The following is a 22499-nucleotide window of genomic DNA, read 5'->3' on the forward strand; positions in this document are numbered from 1 at the left end:
ATAGCTTGAGAGTAGTGCTGTGAACGAGGCGTAGTGAGGTGTGAAATTTGGCTTCTTGGACGCTTCAGCTTCAGTCTTCTCGCATACAGCAGAAAGGTAGCATGATGAGTGAGAAAGAAGGATATGACGTGGCGTTCGGGATAGGAACGGCTCGATAAATGGATAGAAATAAATAAGGGCAAAACGATATAGTACAATGTCAGCTCGCCTACAGTTCCGAAGTCGAGTTGCCTTCGGAGCAAGTCGTGACTAAAAGAGAAGTTGGATCTCTAGTACCTTACCTGTCTCACAGTGGTAAAACTGGAAGTACTCCAGTACACCGTCGACTTGCTTACGGATCCACGAGGAAATGAAGACAGTGCGAAAAGGAAAAGTATGTAGAATAAACCAGAAACGAAGATAACATAAAATTACTCAAAACTGTCATAGTAATTCTCGCCGCCTCCACGTATTTTATTATGATAGAGACCAACTCATTTCTTATTTTTCCTTTTCTATTCTTTCTAATGGGGAAATTACTGGTAATTAAACAGATACCAAACATTTCACAAAAGAACGAAGTGCAGGTTAATATATTTTGCCGTAATGGACATTCGCCAACAGGGAACTAGTTCACAACAAGTAACAATGAAAACAGTCTTCAGTAAAAAAATTCGCTACGTTTCTAAAACAAATGTAGCGGATTTATCATTGTCAACATTTTTGGATGTCCCATCAAGAGAAACACGTAACAATAAAACAAAGTATACGCATTTTGCACAACTTGCTTTAATAATGCAATGTAAAAAAATTAATTTTTATGGTCCTAGGTTATGACCACTAATAAAGATAAAAAACGTAATAAACATTCGTACTGCTGGTGTGGACCTTTGTTGTGTTCTAGCTGTGTCACCAGCCAGAAGAGGACATAATCAAAAAATATTACACTGACAAACTATGCTAGCATAAAATTTAATTTTTGCTTCATACTCACTAATTGTGGAGCACATTTTCCCATCTGTTAACACTATTTTAATTATGCTTTGTAAGACATTAGTTTACCAAGTGAGTACTATCTGAGATAACAAGCAATGAAACAAAAATGATTATTCACAGGAGGGATTTAAATTAGCACCATAATGCGAATTTACACGGAAAATTTAAAACTGTATTTTCATTATATATTTTTGAGTCGGCAGAGAAATATCTATCTCAGAATGTGAATTATTCTATGTCGAATGCAACATAACTATGAAATAAACCATATTAACTGTTTCTAGCGCTGTCTGTGATTAAATGTATTTCCATTAACAGATATGAACAAAAGAGTCCCTTGTGTTGCATTATCCATAAATAACCCCGTGGTGAGATCTAAACCAACCGACACGTTAGTACATTTTTTCTGTTTATGCAAGCGTGGGTTCGAGGGGGAAGCGTGGATGGAGGACGGACTGAAAAGACACTCATCCCCATTCTTCCCCTCCTCTTGTTTGAAACTGTGTTGAACTTCTTGCTCTTAAACCTGCTTTTGTCGCAACGCCTTGCCACAAGAAACTTTACATTAAACAGTTATTTAAGTCAAGATAATATGGAAACGGATAAAGCCACACTTCTTGAAATGAAAGGGAAACATCAAACACGAGAAAAATTGTTACTCAACGCGGAGAGAACACTTGACAATGATAAATCGTTCACTGAGCCTAAGATGCTTACACATTACTGGATATCCAATACGAAATTATTTCCTTTACTAGAAAACAATGGTACAAGTAAGCAGACATTAAAATATCGGTAGAATGGCTTTTGCAGCCAAGTAACACAGAATAAAGTATCTTCACAAAGCGTTAACAGTATCATTTTTTACCCCTTTTTTATTTTTTCCACTCAGCGTTATTTACTATGTCACATTTACATTTTATTGAATTTAGAGCTAAACTTCTCCATCCGCTTGGGCCTTACAGTGATGCAGGAATCAATCAATATTGCAGCCAGTGGCCAGCTGGTGTGGCCGTGCGGTTCTAGGCGCTTCAGTCTGGAACCGTGTGACCGCTACGGTCGCAGGTTCGAATCCTGCCTTGGGCATGGATGTGTGTGATGTCCTTAGGTTAGTTAGGTTTAATTAGTTCTAAGTTCTAGGCCACTGTCACATAGTGCTCAGAGTCGTTTTTTTGCAGCCAGAAATTTGCCGAAGGGTTGCACTTCTGAATTCAATAGACTTTATCAACAACCGTACACTTTGAGATATTTTATTTTATTCTGAAACCAACCTGTTTCGGCAATTCATTTCGCCATCCTTAGGCCCCATACCCTTTTTTCAAATCAACGAACATATCGTACGGCGCCATAAAACTGGATATCGTGAATTGTAATCGTTGTGCAGCTGATTCATACGAAAGCGTGACAGTTGCTATCACTCCTTCAGATAAAGTATCTTAAAGTGTACAGCTGTTGGTAAAGTTTATTGAATGGAAAAGTATGTACCAGCATGTCCCCTGGCCGTAATGGACCAACAGAGGGTTGCACTTTTGTCACGTTGAAAGATTCTCTTCAGTCGTCATTGGTCCCATCTTTGCAGGATCTTTTTTCCGGCAGCATCGATGTCAGAGATTTGATGTTGTACCACATTCCTGATATTCACGGTACACTCATGAAATGGTCGTACGGGAAAATCCCCACTTCATCGTTACCTCAGAGATGTGTCTCACCGCTCGTGCGCCGACTATAACACCACGTTCAAACTCAAATCAAGACAACCTGCCATTGTAGCAGCAATAACCGATCTAACAACTGCGCCAGACACTTGTTTTCTTCTATAGCTGTCACCGACAGCGGCGCCGTATTCTGTCTGTTTACATATCTCTCTATTTGAATACGCATGCCTATACCAGTTTCTTTGTCTCTTCAGTGTAAATTCTTGTTTTTTTGGGCTCTCCAGGCGATTGACTCAAAACTAAAACAATTTTAATGATTTTTGTAAAATGGGATTTTGTGTGGTTGGTAAATAAATGGATAACAGCATGTATTCACTGACAGCTCACCCCAGTGCTGCCTCTCCCACTACCACCATTACAAAAATTGCTAAGAGATATGACGGGCACAACAATTACCCCACCTTGGAATCGCATCGTGGTTGCCAGACTGCTCCTTCAGCAGCCGAACCTAAGGAGGTGCGAGAGTGAAAAGATGATGTCAGTACCACTGACTGCTCAACAGTTCCAGGGACAACTGGTGCATTACTTTCCCTGATAACAGTAGTCAACTGCAAGCCGTCACTACCAGCGGCTAAGGGAGGCAGTTCTAGCGAAACACTACCTGTAGTTTCATCTTGGGTTGTCGGGTGTTCTGCCGGATATCAGAGTCGTACTTGCATGATATTTCGGCCACGTAGCTCGAGACCTTCATCAGGTGCGACCTGAGACTGCTCCTCGAGTGGACCTGGTCCAGTATTTATGCCTATGGCCTTCCCCCTCCACCAACGGCTGCAGGCGCTTCCTCTGTGGTCCGCGCCCATTCCCTGCGACCTGCAGGAGCGTTGCTGCTCCGTTTTCCGTCCACTGCAGTTCTAGGTGTTCCCTCTGCGGTCCGCGCCCACTAAACCCGCTCCTGGTGGTTTCATCTACGGTCTGGGGTACCAAGCGTTCCCCCTGCGGTCCGCGCCCGCTCACCACGACCTGTTGGAGCGTTGCCGCTCCGTTTTTCGTCCGCTGCGGCTCTGGATGTTCTCTCTGCGGTCCGCGCCCACCAGTCCCACTTCTGGGTGTTCCATCTTCGGTCTGGTGCGCCTGGCAGTCCGTCAGGGGCTCGTTTACCATCTCCATGTCTCTGATTCTTCTGTTTGTGTAGTGTTGCAGCTGGCCCCGTTGCTCCTTTAACAATTCCAGAGCCGGATCCCAGGCTCTGCTTAGCTGGTACCCTGTGTCACGATTCATAAGATCGTCAGCCATTTTAATCTCTATCGATTCTCTTATCACACTGTCCCAAAATCTGGGTGTTTGTGCTAGAATCTTGGTATCCTCATACTTCATGGCATGATCTAGTTCTAGGCAGTGTTCAGCAATGGCTGACTTAGTCACCTGTCTTAATCTAGTGTGCCTCTGATGTTCTTTGCACCTGATCTCCACAGTTCTTGACGTCTGGCCAATGTAGGACATGCCACATTGACAAGGTATACTGTAAATCCCTGGTTTTCGTAACCCCAGGTCGTCTTTGACACTCCCCAGCAGTCCCCCGATCTTGTTGGATGGACAGAAAACACACTTGATATTGTGTTTACGGAGGATCCTACTGATTGTGGCAGAAATAGAGCCAGCATAGGGCAGATATGCCACCTTCTTTGCTTCATCTTGGTCTTCTTCAGGAACCTGTGGTATAGTGGCTGGTCGCAGTGCCCTCTCAATTTGTCTGTCCGTGTATCCATTCTTGGAGAAAACTGTTTTGAGACGTTCTATCTCTATGGGTAGATTATCTTGGTCTGACAGGGCACGTGCTCTGTGGACCAAAGTCTTCAGAACCCCATTCTTCTGTGCAGGGTGGTGACAACTGCTGGCCTGCAGATATAAATCAGTGTGTGTTGGTTTTCGGTACACACTGTGGCCAATTGATCCATCTGCTTTCCTCTGGACTAGTACATCCAGAAATGGCAGCTGGCCATTCTTCTCCAGTTCCATGGCGAACTTGATGGAACACCCAGAAGTGGGACTGGTGGGCGCGGACCGCAGAGAGAACATCCAGAGTCGCAGCGGACGAAAAACGGAGTGGCAACGCTCCAACAGGTCGTGGTGAGCGGGCGCGGACCGCAGGGGGAACGCTTGGTACCCCAGACCGTAGATGAAACCACCATGAGCGGGTTTAGTGGGCGCGGACCGCAGAGGGAACACCTAGAACTGCAGCGGACGGAAAACGGAGCAGCAACGCTCCTGCAGGTCGCAGGGAATGGGCGCGGACCACAGAGGAAGCGCCTGCAGCCGTTGGTGGAGGGGGAAGGCCATAGGCATAAATACTGGACCAGGTCCACTCGAGGAGCAGTCTCAGGTCGCACCTGATGAAGGTCTCGAGCTACGTGGCCGAAATATCGTGCAAGTACGACTCTGATATCCGGCAGAACACCCGACAACCCAAGATGTCATTAGATCGCCGGGAAAGCGTGAAGAGTTACACTACCTGTAGTTTGCTATCAAAGGCACGCTCTTAGACTAGGCGCAAATTGAGACGCGTATAGCGCGTGTGGCGCGACGCAGCGCAGCGCGCGTTTTTGTAACATTACAGGTTCAAATGGGACCGCGCAAATTGCGACGTGACGCGACTGGGACGCGACACGCGCCTGCGCCAGGTCGCGCGGCGTTGTGGTTGAGGCACAGTTTCTCGCGCCGCACATCGCGCGTGCCTCTCTAGCTCCGTGGGAAATTTTGGGCGGGGAGCGGAAAAGTAGCCCGGCCATATGCTCACATCGGCAGTGGTAGTATTGCTCATACGATAAATTTTGCCTTACTGTGTACTAAATTTCATTGCCTTTGGGTAGTGTTTCGTTTTTCGCCATTTAAACGCTCCATCTTTCTTCGTTAGTACGTCATACTTTTCGGGTATTTATATCTGTACAGTTTTGTTTTTCTTCTGTCAAGAAAAATGCATACGTCAGTAACAGATGAGCCATTGGCCGCTGGAATTGTATCATATGCCTCCGCGACGTTTTCAGATCGCAAGAAGAGACAGAGGGTAGTGAATAAGGAAGCAAGGAATATTATAAAATCATGTGATTGAGAATAAAGATAGGGAAGTAAAACAAGGTCATCTTCTCGCTGTCTAGTATGCTGGTGTATCTGTACGATCTGTTACAAAAATTTAGAAAGCGATAATCTCCACGGGTGTGATCCCTTTGTGCTCCTCGTAAAAAGCGTCCAAGATCTGAGGTATAGAAGTCTCGCTGTGATTACTCTGATATGGATGTAATAATGTAATACGACACACTGTACTACATGCATGTGAACATCACATTTCCACTGCAAGCTAGAAACAGTCGAAAAGCAGTCACAAATAACAATGTTTTAATTGGCTCGCCGCAATGAGAAAAAGCATTTCAATTGTTGCATGCACATTATTGGCATTAATAAACTAATTGTGCAACAGGCTACACAAATGAAGAAAATGGTCGGTATTATTACGAAAGTAGGAATATCCTAAAAGAGTGTTATGATTAGATATATTTAATTTGTTGAAATGTACTGCTGACAAAGGCAGATCTACTTCTATGATAATGTTTTTCGAACTCCAACTCACAAGGCACATATGGCTAGCTTGAGCATTCCTGTCGCACGCATTACCCTCCGCTGCTGACAATACACTGATCATTGTGTTGTGCGACAGATCAATTGTTCATTTATCTCAATAACAACTATTTTATTCGCGATTACACATTGTCAGTTTGGCAAGCCGTAGGTGAGTAACCAGTATCTGGTATGTGCCTATCATTCCGCCTGAAGGAACGCTCGTCTTTATTTTAATAGTGCTCAGATCAAGAGAAAGAATAAAATCCTTTGGTAAGTTTGCATTCCAGGTGCTCAGTGTTAAAAATACGATGGGTTACGGGAATTCCACCAAAATTCCAACAGAATTGGCAATCTATTTTTGTGTGAGTTGTTAACCTTTTTTCATTCAAAGAAGCATCACAATTTGTGAGTAACGGCCACATTTCTCTTGGTGAGTGGTTTAATTGTGCTTCCTTTGTCACAGAGTAATTTGCTAAAAACATCTCACAGCAGCTATTGAGACAGAATTACGAAACGGATTGCCTCATTAAACAAGTAATTGGCAATGACAGAGCTCAATAGCTTACGAAAAACCTCATGGTGTCGGTTTGCAGTAACATAAAAGAAGAAATTTCATGTTTATTTTCATACTGGGAAGCTCTTGTTTAGCTAGCTGTCGATAACTCTTTTAAAAAATGGTTCAAATGGCTGTGAGCACTATGGGACTTAACATCTATGGTCATCAGTCCCCTTAGAACTTAGAACTACTTAAACCTAACTAACCTAGGGACATCACACAACACCCAGTCATCACGAGGCAGAGAAAATCCCTGACCCCGCCGGGAATCGAACCCGGGAACCCGGGCGTGGGAAGCGAGAACGCTACCGCACGACCACGAGCTGCGGACGATAACTCTTTAAAAAATTAGTCATTGGAGTGCAAAAAATGAAATATAAAGTACAATTTCTGATATATCGCCATAAATAAGAAATTTCAGTGTGTTTACGAACTGGCAACATACTCTCCTCCTTGTGTGCCATCATTCGCAAAACTTTCGTTTCGATGTCTCGAGCGGTTTAGGAGATATGACAGATGTGGCGAGTATTTCATTCTCGCGGGCGTGAGATCGCAAGTGAGCGCGCTACATGGGATCCATTTTCTCGAGATCGGAGGCAAATAGAGACCTCCTCCCAAGTCTAAACAAAAATTCAGCATGTTAGTTAAATTTCATACGCTGCAACATATGGTGCAATACGCACCAAACGCAAAATCATAGCGAACCCTAATTTTCGTTGCATACTTCTCTAGTTTTGCGTAGTGTCTTACTAAAATGTATACATCACAATAAGAATGGTCATTAGCGAGGTGATGAGCACTTCGCCACGAAGCTGACATATAACGCTACAAGCAAGGCAAAAATCGTATATTTTCTGTGAATAGTTTCTGTAAAATCGTTTGAGAAAGATAAAAGGTTGCGCGCGCTTCGGTTCTGTCAGCGCAGAGCGTCGCTAGTCGCCGCGTGCGAAGTATGGTGTACGCGTCGCAATATGCGCTGGACCCGCGCGACTCGTGCGGCACGTGCGTGTCGCGCTGTAGTGTCGTGTCACGTCACACGTGCTATACGCGTCTCAATTTGCGCCTAGCCTAGGGCCTGGCTTTAATTCGCCTTTTTTTTAGAACTTGCTTCTGGTGTTGCAGCCTCTGGACCGCGACCCCCCGGAAGGCCGCCCCCTGTGGCGGTTCACGGCGTTCGCGCAAGACGAGGGCGGCGCTGGACTGGTGGGCTATGCGGACGTGCAGGTCGCCCTCACCGACGTCAACGACAACGCGCCCACCTTCCCGCAGCAGCTCTACCACGGACAAGTCATCGAAAACGCGCCAGCAGGTGAGACAGCTCGGTATAGGCAGTGTGACTGCAGCATTGTGTCCCTGTAGCGAAATAGTTCACTAGAAGTTCCCGACCACTCACTTCCACAATGCTCGGTATCACTCGCTTTCAAGCGGGCGACATCACTCCAATAACTGCGCCTCAAAAGGCGCGTGGTTCCTTACAGACGGCTACGAAAAGACAGTGGTTAGCAATGGCACAACGCAGCGTGTGGCGTAAATCTCTTTTACACGACCCACTTCTTCTTCTCCTCCTCCTTCTCCTCCTCCCCCTCTTCTCTTCATGTATTAGGGGTAATTGCCTCTTAGGGTATACATCGTTGCGTGGGACTTCCTATGTCTCTTCTTCCTTGGCACTTACAATTTCTGGCCTCTAAGAGCAGACTGTCACTCCTCTGTCTTTCTAGGTGTTTGTTCAATTTTTCTCTGTACTCCATAATTTTATTACTTAAAGTAAAATCTTGATTCCTTAGTTTGTCTGCTATTATGCAACTTTTAACTCATCTCAGGAATTTCATTTCTTGCTCCTGAATACGACTTTCTTGCTTCTTGCTAATCATCCAGGTTTCACTTCCATAGAGCACAGTGAGGACTGCAAATGTTTTGTAGAATTTAATTTGAACATCCTTCCTAGTTTTGTTGTTAAGGTTTCTGTTAATTGTTCCACATACCCGGCTAAATTTACTAAGCTTAAACTCTATATCTTTGCTGTAGTCCTACGTCCTCTCACATTCTAGGTAACTGAAATGTTTTACTTGCTCTAAAATCTTTTGGTCTACCATCATTTTAGTTTTATTGTGTTCTTTCTCCAGGAAGACCATTGTCTTAGTTTTTCTGTTGAAATCTCCGTGTCAAATATCGCACCTATTTATTTCAGTTATTTCAGTAATCACTTTCCTTTCTGAAACTGCTCTTTTTTATGTGCTAGGATCACTGCATCGTCAGCATATAGTAAGTTGTTTAAAAGAATCCTCCCGTCTAGGTATATACATTTTTAGACTTCTGTCTTAAACATATGTATTATTTCATGTATGTAGAAGTTAAGCAAAGTTGGGAAAGTACAGCTGCCTTGTCGTACTCCTTTGTTACTCGGTATCTCCTTAATCATTTTTCCGTTTAGGTCTACTGTGATAGCCGTGTTCTGATACACACTTTCTATCGCATTTATTAGATATTTCGTCGGTATCTTTCAAAGTTTCTGCCTGTTGACACTCTCAAAAGCTTTTTTAAAAACAATAAAAGCACTGTGTGTTTGTTTATTATATTCTCTACGGTTTTGTACTATCTGTTGTAAAATAAAAACTGTATCTATCGCACAGCGTCCTTTCATAAAACACGTTTGTTCTGCATGCAGTACTACTTTTGTTATGTCTTAAGTCTTAATTCTTAGTGCATATCTTGCATGTTAAGTCTAGTAAACTTATTGCCGTGTAGTTACTGCATAAGCTTTTGTTTCCTTTTTTAAAAATTCATGCAGTTCTATCAATCTTCCTGGCTTTTGAGATTCTCTTGCTTTTCCAACATTCGTTAGAGAGATGTAGCATTCGTAGATGTAACATCATTCCTCCGTATTGTAGCAGTTCAATATTAATACCATCTCTTCCTGTCACTTTTCTGTTCTTAAGTGATGTTAGGGCTGATTTTATTTTGTCAGACTGCATTTCATCTAAACTCCTTTCATCTATTGTTTCGGTTTCAGTTCCATACCGTAATGCTTTGTAATAACTTTCGAGTTGTTCTGCTTGAACGTTGTTTATTAGTATCTTCCCTTCTTAATGATCTGTTTAAAGGTTTTTGTACCTTATAAGCCATATGCTGCCTCTCGTGAACACCATTGTCGATATTAGAAAGAAATCTATGCCAGTGCTCTTGGTACGCCTTTCTTACTGCATATGTAGCAATATAGAATTGAAACTTTTCAGCTGTGGGGTTGCTCAAGTATTTTATATATGCATATTGTTTTTATTTAACAACTTTTATTATATTTTCATTTCACATTTTTAGGCCCTTGCTCTTCCTTAATTTTTCTTTTTACCAAGAGTTTCTTTTGGTACTCTTTACATGACTTTCTTTAGATTTTACCATTCCTCTTCTGTATTACGTTTGGTTTGCAAAATTTGCTAGCTCTTTAATTTATCTGCTTTGGCGAGGACGTTTGATGCTGTCCTCGTCAAGCAAATATACTTTATAAACATTTTGATCTTGTTGGTTACTTATTTGTTTTATCATTTTGTTCCATTTAGCAAAAGGATCTATTCTGGAGATTAATAGAAAATGGTCTGAACCTATATCTTGTCCTCTATAAACCCTTGTAACCCTTACTTGATCCGCTAGCTTATTTACTAAAATGTAGTGATTCACTAATTTCAGACTTTTTCGTACAACACAGAGTGACCTGTATCAATACAGTGCTCTGCTGCAGCCGATTATAGAGCTGTAAGAGCCGGGTGTACCTGCGATGTTCCGCGTATCTTCCATGGACTGTACGAGTCGTCTGTTCAATGTATGAAAGGCCACTTTTGCAGTTGATCTTGTAAATCCAGCCTTCCGGAGCATCGTGATTTGATCAGTATCAATACAACCCCTGCTATAGTTTTATTGGGCTGTAAGAGCTGGGTGTACCTGTGGCGACCCGTACATCTTTCATGAACTGTACGAGTAGTGTATCCAATATATGAAAGGCTACATTCGCGGGGGATCTTGTAAATCCCGACCTTCTGCATCATCTAGCCATCTTTAACTGAACCCAAATCTGCTAATGGACTTCCACAGATAAACAAGAAAGATGATCCTATTCGTCCAATAGTGACAAACATTGGCTCTCCAAACTATGAGGGTGCCAAACATCTTGCGTCGCTATGAAGATCTTTAGTGGGAAAAATTTCTCATCACACACGCAGCTATGTGGACTTCGTTGCCAAACCAAAATCATTGAAACTGAACAGCCAGATTCGATGGATTTGGATTTGGTGAATCCCTGGAGAACCGTACGTACCATCAAGTGTAGTGACAACGTGGTTGTACATAAGAGGTGTTATCATGGTATGGAGGTGTACTTCATAGTTAGGTGTAGTCCGATTAAGAAAATGCTAAATGTGGAAGAATATGAATACATTTTACAATATTGTTTAGTGTGTACGGTAGAGGAAGAGTTCGGAGACGGCGATCCTCTGCACTAGCACGACAGTGCACCTCATCATAACGCAGCATCTGTGAGGCGACAATTTGTCGACAATAACATTCCTGAAATGGAATCGCTTGTTCAGAATTACGGCCTGAACCCAATGGAACACCTTTGGAATGAATTAAAATGCCCGCTTCGCTCCAGACCCCAGCATCCAGCATCAATACTTTCTCTGGTGTCGACCCTTGAGGAAGATTGGATTGCCGTTCCTCCACAGACACCACAGACAGTCAGAAACTTCATAGAAAGTGTCCCCAGCAGAGTTCAGGCCGTAATGAAGACGAAGGGTGGGCACATTCCTCATTAATGTCTGCTAGTAAGTGCCCGGATACTGTTGATCAAATAATGTTCCATGAGACCTTATCCGTGCTTAAGACACAAAAGCAGGCAACATTTTTGTTACCTGTACAGCGTTGACGTATGTTACGAGGAACTCATTTTGTCATCACACGGCGATCTGAAACAGTCTTCTAACACTGCATTCCTCACTTTATGCACAAAACCAAATGCTTTAAACATTTCGCTCCCTAAGTTAAAGAACACTGTTGATTCTCTATATCATTTGCGTCGTTTTGACACAATACGTTAGGACACCTAGTATATGCTAATCGTCTCTTCACCAGCATCACATAATGACAGTCACACCACACAACTAGTAAGTTCAACACCCGTGAACTCCAATAAACAAGTTCAACACCTGTAAGCTCATTGTTTGTCGCAGACCGAATCATATCTACATTCAAATGTGCCTTTTCTGCTTACTAGGTACGATCATCCTGAATGTGACAGCAGTGGACAACGACGATCCTTATGAGGGAAGCAACGCGAGGGTCAGATATTCCATTGAGAAGAACGCTGTGGATGAGGACACGGACTCGGCCATATTTAAAATTGACGTAGACACTGGCGAAGTATCGACTGCAATCTGTTGCCTGGACCGCGAGCGCACGCCTGGTTACTCCATCCAGGTGGTCGCCACAGACGGAGGGGGACTCCAAGGTAACGGCACTGGTATTTCAGTAACTGCTAATTCTCTTCCGGAAACACCTTTACTCACCAGAAACTACTGGCCATCCATTAATGTCCCCATGATAGCAAATCTAGTCATTAGCAGCCTTTAAATACCAAAGTTACTATTGCTTGACACCCTTCAGTAAAATAAGCTGAAAATAAAATATTGCACAACGTTTTGTGAAGTTCAAGTATGTTTCAAAGTTGTGTTAAACATTTATCAGAAAACTAATTACTTTCATAACTGTCCATCCTTGGAAGATGTAATTATCATTACACAACAGCTCAAAACACCTCAAAAATGAATTGACAGGTCGACCTCATGTTATACAGCTAGCTACCCACTAGTAAACGCATGATTCTTTAAAGACTCAGACTCCCGTGTATAAAAGATCTCCAAACTTTTGATTATTTCACAGATGAGTTCCTGTGTTGAAATTTTGTCGTTAAGCATGTAAGCAAAAGAATGTTTAAGAAAGATTTGAAACTACATTTAAAGTTTGTTGGATGTCGCTAAGAGTTCTTATTACTGTGGAAAAACCTCAATTTGCGCTCTGTTTAAAGAAAAAGTTAGTTTTTCATGTATCTCGATGTTTATAACTTCATATCTTCTGAACTATGTGTAGTACAAATAATTTTGCAAATACATTTACTGATAAATGTGGATACTGTCTGCGAATACTGTGTATTGGGAATAGTGATAGCAGTAAAATATTAATAAATTAAAACGTCATGCCAAATACGGTAGTTTCACTGCATTAACAGCGAAAATGTAGTAAGCAATAAATGTTTTCCTTTCTTTCATTTTGGGGAGTGGAGGAGGGGTGGGGAGGGTTTGGAATGCCAGCGATAAAAACTTTGGTAAAAGTTTGAAATTTCGTGGAAAATTTTATTGCAAATCACTTAGCGTTCTCATTCTCAAACACTGGATGAATCAGCTGCAAAATGCTCCTGTCGGGGGGAACTAGCCGGCTCAGCCTTCCTCACCCAAAATTTTGACAAGCAAACATATTTGCGCTCTTTTAACAAAGGATGGTCCGCCCCTCGTGGTCTCGCGGTAACGTTCTCGCTTCCCGAGCACGAGGTCCCGGGTTCGATTCCTGGCGGGGTCAGGGATTTTTCCTGCCTCGAGATGACTGGGTGTTGTTGTGTCGTCTTCATTATCATCATTCATCCCCATTACGGTCGGAGGAAGGCAACGGCAAACCACCTCCGTTAGGACCTTGCCTAGTAAGGCACCGCACCGCACCGGGTCTCCCGCATCGTTCCCCTACGCTCTGTAAAGGAGCATGGGACTTCATTTCCATTTCCAACACAGGATGCTCTAAATCCTTTCACCCAGTCTCTCTTTGAAGTGGCGCCTTTATACTCAGACCTCTCGCTCTCATTGCGATGGTCTATATATGCCTCTCTCCCAGTGTCTCCTTTTCTCCCGTTGGCGCTTTCTCCTGCTGTCTCTCCCACTGTCAATGTCTTCACCCCCTTTCCTCGCTCTTCCTTAGTCTCCTTCTTTGCCACTTTCACTGTCTCTCGGCCTCTTTGCCATCGTCCCATTCTTTTTCTCTTCCATTCCCACTGTCTCTTTCTGTCTCGCTTAGTCTGCTGTCTTTCTCTTGTCTCCTCTCCACACACGTCTTTGGGGGTGGTTTTCTTGGCGTTTTGTTGAAAGACTGGGAAATTTTAACTTATGGGTACAAGGCATGGAGGAAATGAGGCAAATATCCTCGTGTTGAAGTTCGTCGGTTTGGTGGGGAGGGGGAGGGGGAGGGGGAGGGGGAGGGGGAGGAGTCCAGACTCCTCAAGCCTATGTATGGTCACCACTCATATCTGTCTCTTCTCTCTTTTTCTCTCACTGCTACTCTCTCCATCCATCTCACATTTACTACCACTGTCTCTGTGACCATGAATATCTCCTCTCTCTTTGGCTCACACTACTTCCGTCATCTCTCTTTCTCTTTCACTGCCATTTTTGCTCTCCTGCGTCGACTCTCTTTCTCTCCCACTGGCACTGTCTGCTCTCTCTTTCGCTATTACTGGCTCCCTGCTTCTACCTTTCAGCACAAAAAGCGCAAATATGTTTGCCTGTCAAAAGTTTTGGTGAGGAAGGAGAAATGACGATTGGCAGCTGGTTCCCCACTTTTCTGTTAGAGTCCTTGAAAGAGGAGGATGTTTACCTTTCTTGTGCTCTGACAGGAGAATTTTTCAGCCGGTTTCCTTCTTTTCCCTTCTACAGCAGGGTGTGCTGCTTATATAAAAGTAATTCCGTTGGTCAGTAAAATTTTGACAGTTTATTTATGTACTATGGCGCATTTACGTTCTGTGAGGCATAGAAACAACAAACAATTATAAGTTAGTAATGCAACACTTTTTTACCAAGACCAATTTCGATTGAAAAAAATGCGGACTTTGTTGTGGAACATAGTGAAACATTCCTGCTTCAGCTCTTATAGTTTCATGAAACCCCGATAGGTGGCGGCGCTCTACGTAGCCTTCAAGATAGAGTCTGTAATGGAGATTCGTTCCAAACAGAGATCTGTCATCGAGTTTTTTTTTTCCGGAAAAGCACAGATAATCAATAGATATTCAAAGCCGTTTGAAGAGTGTCTACGGAGACCTGGCAGTTATCAGACGCTCAATGAGTCGTTGGGTGAGGCGTCTGTCGTCATCACAACAAGGTCGCGTAAACCTATTCTGTACCAGTCGGCCGCACAAAGCTGGAACTCCTGCAATGTTGGAACGTGAGGACACACGCAGTCGAGGCGATAGACGGATCGCAACACCCACCTCGCTGCATAACTAAACATCTCTGTTGGTGGTGCTGACACCCTCGTCCACCAGCTGGGGTGTACAAAAGTGTGTGCCCTACAGTCCTGGTCTGGCACCTTCTGACTTCCATGTGGCTCACTGTAGGAGGCACTGCGCAGGATACAGTATTTGGATGATGGGGAGGATACTGATGCATCAAGACTGGACTCCGACGACGACCATCAGAGTAGTACCATGCGGGCATACAACCCCTCCCAATGAGGTGGCATAAGGTCGTCGCATTGAACGGAAATTATATTGAAAAATAGGGTTTTTTATTCAAAAGCTTGGAAAATAATATGGTGAATTGGAATCGTGAATAAACCCAACATCCTAGGAACATCCTAGGAAGTTCTGGTCTTACGTTAAATCAGTAAGTGGCTCGAAACAGCATGTCCAGACACTCCGGGATGATGATGGCATTGAAACAGAGGATGACAAGCGTAAAGCTGAAATACTAAACACCTCTTTTTCCAAAGCTGTTTCACAGAGGAAGACCGCACTGCAATTCCTTCTCTAAATCCTCGCGCAAACGAAAAAATGTGTGAAATAAGTGTCCAAGGAATAGAAAAGCAACTGGAATCACTCAACAGAGGAAAGTCCACTGGACCTGACGGGATACCAATTCGATTCTACACACAGTACGCGAAAGAACTTGCCCCCCTTCTAACAGCCTGTACCGCAAGTGTCTAGAGGAACGGAAGGTTCCAAATGATTGGAAAAGAGCACAGGTAGTCCCAGTCTTCAAGAAGGGTCGTCGAGCAGATGCGCAAAACTATAGACCTATATCTCTCACGTCGATCTGTTGTAGAGTTTTAGAACATGTTTTTTGCTCGAGTATCATGTCGTTTTTGGAAACTCAGAATCTACTATGTAGGAATCAACATGGATTCCGGAAACAGCGATCGTGTGAGACCCAACTCGCTTTATTTGTTCATGAGACCCAGAAAATATTAGATACAAGCTACCAGGTAGATGCTATTTTTTTTTTTTGACTTCCGGAAGGCGTTCGATACAGTTCCGCACTGTCGCCTGATAAACAAAGTAAGAGCCTACGGAATATCAGACCAGCTGTGTGGCTGGATTGAAGAGTTTTTAGCAAACAGAACACAGCATGTTGTTATCAACGGAGAGACGTCTACAGACGTTAAAGTAACCTCTGTCGTGCCACAGGGGAGTGTTATGGAACCATTGCTTTTCACAATATATATAAATGACCTAGTAGATAGTGTCGGAAGTTCCATGCGGCTTTTCGCGGATGATGCTGTAGTATACAGAGAAGTTGCAGTATTAGAAAATTGTAGCGAAATGCAGGAAGATCTGCAGCGGATAGGCACTTGGTGCAGGGAGTGGCAACTGACCCTTAACATAGACAAATGTAATGTATTGCGAATACATAGAAAGAAGGATCCTTTATTGTATGATTATATGATAGCGGAACAAACACTGGTAGCAGTTACTTCTGTAAAATATCTGGGAGTATGCGTGCGGAACGATTTGAAGTGGAATGATCATATAAAATTAAGTGTTGGTAAGGAGGGTACCAGGTTGAGATTCATTGGGAGAGTCCTTAGAAAATGTAGTCCATCAACAAAGGAGGTGGCCTACAAAACACTCGTTCGACCTGTACTTGAGTATTGCTCATCAGTGTGGGATCCGTACCAGATCGGGTTGACGGAGGAGATAGAGAAGATCCAAAGAAGAGCGGCGCGTTTCGTCACAGGGTTATTTGGTAACCGTGATAGCGTTACGGAGATGTTTAACAAACTCAAGTGGCAGACTCCGCAAGAGAGGCGCTCTGCATCGCGGTGTAGCTTGCTCGCCAGGTTCCGAGAGGGTGCGTTTCTGGATGAGGTATCGAATATATTGCTTCCCCCTATTTATACCTCCCGAGGAGATCACGAATGTAAAATTAGAAAGATTAGAGCGCGCACAGAGGCTTTCAGACAGTCGTTCTTCCCGCGAACCATACGCGACTGGAACAGGAAATGGAGGTAATGACAGTGGCACGTAAAAGTGCCCTCCGCCACACACCGTTGGGTGGCTTGCGGAGTATAAATGTAGATGTAGATGTAGATCCTTTTGGAAATTTAGTGAACACTTCTCGTAGCATAAGGTTAACACAAAATTGTCTCCCATCCAACACAAGCACACTTTACACTACTTTACAAAAAAAATGTTCATTTTTAGCTAGAACTGTAGTATACCAAAAGATACGGTATTTGATTTGCAAGAAAAAAGAATTTCGTATGAAAAAATGTTCAAATGTGTGTGAAATCTTACGGGACTTAACTGCTAAGGTCATCAGTCCCTAAGCTTACACACTACTTAACCTAAATTATCCTAAGGACAAACATACACACCCATGTCCGAGGGAGGACTCGAACCTCCGCGGGGACCAGCCGCACAGTCCATGACTGCAGCGCCTAAGACCGCTCGGCTAATCCTGCGCGGCATTTCGTATGACAAAATATTTTTGAGGTGTTTACGCCACCGGTTGGCTGTGTTTTCACTACGTCAGTTAAACAACATTTACGGCTCAAACCGGATATTATGTGCATATTTTACTTATGTAAGTACGGTAACTTTGAATCTCTGTATCTCTGTGACGGACAATGATAGCGAAAAAAGCTTCAACATTCCCGAGAATATCATCTTAAAAGCCTACGACAAAAATTTCGACGATCTGCCATGAACAGAAATCATAGATGTGTCCGTCCCCACAACTGGTGCTTTTCGAACCCCAAAACGATAGTTTTCCGTTGTTTTCTCAGGAACCGTCCCTGAACAAATGAGGCTTCATTAGCCGCCTGAAATCCACCCCAGACAACACCTAATGGAAAAGAACCAACCGATCTGCTCAATGTTCCTGGGTTGGAGGAAGTGTACAGTATTTAAATGTTGATCTTGTACGGTAGTAAAGTTACAATATGCCCATTCTTCCAAAATATTTACAAACGGTCGTTAGGCCAAGGATTATCCAGAACACTTACCCCTTCTCTCTGTGATCAATAGGACCCTTTATACGACCCATGCCAAATCGCATTTTCGCGCGCTGCTTTTTGGAACATATTGGTACCGCACACTGTAGTGCACGGACTGATACACACTAAGATGACGTGAGTCATGGGATACCTCCTAATTGCGTGTGGAACCTTCTCTTGCCCGTCATAATGCAGCAGCTTGAGGTGACCAAGTCCATTCCATGTAAACACGGCCCTCGCCGTTATTCAGCCACCACCAGCTCGTACAATGCCCTGTTGACAATTTGGGTCCATGGCTTCCTGGGGTCTGCGCCACACTCGAACCCTACCATCAGCTCTTACCAACTGAAATCGGAAATCATCTGACCAGACTACGGTTTTCCAGTCGTCTAGAGTCCAACCCAAAGGGTTACAAGCCCAGAAGAGGCACTGTATGCGATGTCGTGCTGTTAGAAAAGGCACTCGCGTAGATAACCTACTGTCATAGTCCATTAACGCCAAATTTTGCCGCACTGTCCTACCGTATACGTTATCCGTACGTCCCACATTCATTTCTGGGGTTATTTCACGTAGTGTTGCTTGTATTTTAGCACTGACAAATATACGCAAACGCCGCTGCTGTCGATCGTTAAGTGAAGGCGACTGGCCACTGCGTTGTCCGCGCCGAGAGATAATGCCTGAAATTTAGTATTCTCGGCACAAAAAAATGGTTCAAATGGTTCAAATGGCTCTGAGCACTATGGAACTTAACTTCTCAGGTCATCAGTCCCCTAGAACTTAGAACTACTTAAACTAACCTAAGGACATCACACACATCCGTGCCCGAGGCAGGATTCGAACCCGCGACCGTAGCGGTCACTCGGTTCCAGACTGTAGTGCCTAGAACCGCTCGGCCACTCCTGCCGGCTTCTCGGCACGCTCTTGACACCGTGAATCTTGGAATTTTGAATTCTCTAATGATTTACGAAATGGAATGTCTAGCTCCAACTACTATTTCACGTTCAAAGCATCTTAATTCGCGGCGTATAGTCATAATCACTTCGGAAATCTTTTCACACGAATCACTTGAGTAAAAATGACAGCTCCGCCAATGCACCGATCTATTCATCTACATCTACATAGATACTCCGGAAACCCAGCTAAATTCTTATACCTCCTGCAAGCCCTTAGATAGGGCAATTGCAGCTCGAATTGCGCACAGTGAACCATGAACCGGATTAGGCGTTTAGCAATATAGACCTGGGTGCTCAATAAGAACGTTGATGGGGGTGGTAGTAAACTGAACAAGGGCGTTGCGAAGGAGGCGTAGGGGAGGTCGTTTTCCGCCCGCTACCACACACACTAACATAAAATCGTTTTCTGCCACGCCACATACAAATGTATCGACACGGTATAAGTTTCAAGAGAGTCAGAGCATTTAATGAATAATGACGAGAAGCAAGTGTAACCACAACCATCTGTCGTATAATCTAAACGCTTAACTGCTTCCAGTAGTACCTGCAATTCGCTTTGTTTTTTCTTTTGTAAATGTCAAAAAGTACAAGAATGTGAACACGAAAAGTTTTCGCAAGGTGACTGTTTCCTGCCCGACACCAAAACAAGATGTACGAACTATCACTTATGAACATAGTAGGTAGTTGGCAGCTATTACAAATATAGTGTGTTTCGTTGTTAATAAACAGTGTTTTCAATAGTTTTGAGATTGTTTTTATAAGAAATTATGACTCCTTTCCTCTTCCCTTCCGCGAAATTAATATGGCCTCTCCCGCCATCCCTCACACACAAACACCAGCTTCCAGCTTACATCTTGGCTACTCACTGGTTGCTGAGCACCATCAAATGTCAACTGAAGGGTAAATAACAAAATAATTATTTCAATAAAAAACTTCCAATGTAAGACGTTTTTAAAAAGTAGAGAGTATAAAATAATTTCTCCTAGCCCCGTACAGTTTCCTAACACCACAGAGATATTCCTGAAAATTGGTGCTTGAAAAATTTTAATAGTTTAATTTAAAACGAAGAAAGTGGGATGCATTCAATAGAAAATAGTAAGGTGGTGTTCATGTATCAATTATGTAATGCATGCCACCCCCGTACGCCAACCCTCCCCCCGCGTTTTTCGTTTTAAAGTCCACAAGTATTTCCACAGCTATAAAAATTTACAAGCACAAATTTTCAGGATTATCTGTATGAATTTAGGAATGTGTATGGGGCTTGGAGAAATTGTTTTATACTTTATAGTCCGTTTTAAAAATGAGTTATATTAAAACGTTTTTATATAAATAATTATTTCCAGCTCTTTAGTCTCATATGTGTCACATTTTGCAATCGATTTCTAACATTTCGATGAGATGACAATAGAGACATGTTGGAAATTTTAGGATTATTTCAGTTTCTCGTCACCTGACTTTCAATACATTTCTTCTTCGTACGGTAAAAATTAGAGATAACTGAGGTCACACGGGGCCTTATCAGCAACCGGTATTACCACGAAACGTGCGAAAGTGGAACAGGAAAAGTGGAAAATACCAGAAGTACCCAAAGTAACCTCCGCCACACGCCAGCCACGAAAGCGGATTAATACTGCATTGTCATCGAGTTCTTTGCAGTGTAGAAAGTTTCAAGTCTCTAGTTCATCGGGAAGTTAGTTTAAAATCAATTGTAAAATTTTTACCGAATGAACAGACAACGTTTAAAAGAAAAAGAGCTATATTTTCTGCGAATTTCGCAGAAATCATGGCTACATGATGCTTTCATTGCTAGTATTGCACCTCAGGTGTCCCATTCTCTTTCTGGCTGGATAACTCACTGCCCACTAAAAATATAAACTAACACAAGATCCTGAATTTAAACAGGCCCATGCATTGCAGTGCTACATCAGTATTTTACCTGGAGGCGGCTCGCAGTCATACCACGTGCATATTTCCAGTACCTAAACAGCTCACACATGTTTCTTCTCAATATTTGCAGTATACCATAGAACTCATGTTGGCTTTTGTGTCTCCCATTTAACTCGCCTCTATCTGATGCATTTAGAATGGAAATACAGTATTTTCGACTTAGCTTATGGTTGCAAGTTTACGTGAACTAAGAAGACAGAAAAACATAGATATAAATTTAATTTTTCTGACAGGAACTGCTACCATATCAATTTCAGTGAGGGATGTTAACGATACGCCGCCGGAATTCTCGAAGGATGAATGGTTTGTAGAAGTTGATGAAACAGACGGCGATAATCTACCACAAAAACCTATCCTCACAGTGACTGTACGGGACCAAGATGAGCAAAACGCGTTTCAGTATGAGGTAAGTAATTATACCATCGTGAAATAGCTATGAATGCATCCTTTTAAATTTTTAACGAACCAATAGCTTCAATGATAGTCTTAGAATTTCTGGGTTATTTAAACAACAGCTGAGTGTTTCAGATTTAGAAGGTAAAATAATGTCATCTGAATATCTTTTAAGACTTGCAAGTTTCAGTGTTTAGTACTCTCATATGTAAATTGAAGCAATTTCTTACCGTTTTTTTTTTATTTTCTGCAGGTAGTAGCAAACAGTGGTTACGGAGCAAATAAATTTGCACTTGTGCGAAACAATGACGGAACTGGTTCGTTGAAAGTGGTTAAGCCACTGGATTATGAAGACGTCCATGGTAACGTTCTGAGATTCAAAATTCAAGTCACTGACATGGTTAGTACAGGAAGTCCTGTATAAATTATATGAATGTCTATTTCCGTAGAATATACTTGAAATTTTAATCTTTGTGATGCTTAATAGTCTCAACAAACGAAAGATAGAAGAAACTGTCACGCTGATTATAGACCAATTTATTTTTCTTTCCTTTTTTTTTTACACTTTGTTGGAATGAAAGCTGCCACTTCCTTTTTCATTTAACCTATGAGTGCATAACAAATTATGATTCCGGTATTCACGACCCGAAAATATTGCATTTTGTATGAAATTTGACCCATTAATGAACGACAACGCAGTCTGACTAATGTCAATGAAATATGAGATGGTAAACAAACTTTCACAGCGCAATCCAGTACGTGAAGGAACATTTAACACAAATTAAAGGAAAATTAATTGCAACCAAGAGATCTTCAACGGTATTAATACAGTCTATTAGTTTAAATCCATCTCCCCTTGTAGGAAAACATATGAGACGCACGTGCAACTGCCCACTATATGTCCTCATAACTAGCGACAAAAGAATGCTTCGCTGAAATGCAAAGTCTCGAAGCATTCGTTGCTCCAACTTTCTGAAAGTCACCAACGTGTTTGTGGCCGATGAGACTTCAGAAACGAGTGACAAATTATGATTCCAAAAATAAAAAATATTAAGAAATTAAAAATCATGAACTATAGCCTGCCACGAACGCAGCGTTTTGAGGAAGGTTCAT

At 42.7% G+C, this 22499-nt stretch overlaps 1 protein-coding gene across 1 annotated transcript in view; it reads left to right on the plus strand.

Moving 5' to 3' along the window:
- The window catches only part of LOC126092814 (neural-cadherin-like), a gene marked incomplete at its 3' end in the record, with an annotated part of 240430 nt that overhangs the window by 108139 nt on the left and 109792 nt on the right, over nucleotides 1-22499 (plus strand). Inside the window, exons 5-8 of the mRNA XM_049908543.1 lie at nucleotides 7921-8107; nucleotides 12059-12292; nucleotides 21227-21403; nucleotides 21644-21786. Coding sequence (XP_049764500.1) covers nucleotides 7921-8107; nucleotides 12059-12292; nucleotides 21227-21403; nucleotides 21644-21786 — 741 coding nt within the window. The remainder of the gene's footprint in view (nucleotides 1-7920; nucleotides 8108-12058; nucleotides 12293-21226; nucleotides 21404-21643; nucleotides 21787-22499) is intronic.

This window comes from Schistocerca cancellata, chromosome 7 (assembly GCF_023864275.1).
Source record: "Schistocerca cancellata isolate TAMUIC-IGC-003103 chromosome 7, iqSchCanc2.1, whole genome shotgun sequence".
Lineage (NCBI taxonomy): Eukaryota > Metazoa > Arthropoda > Insecta > Orthoptera > Acrididae > Schistocerca > Schistocerca cancellata.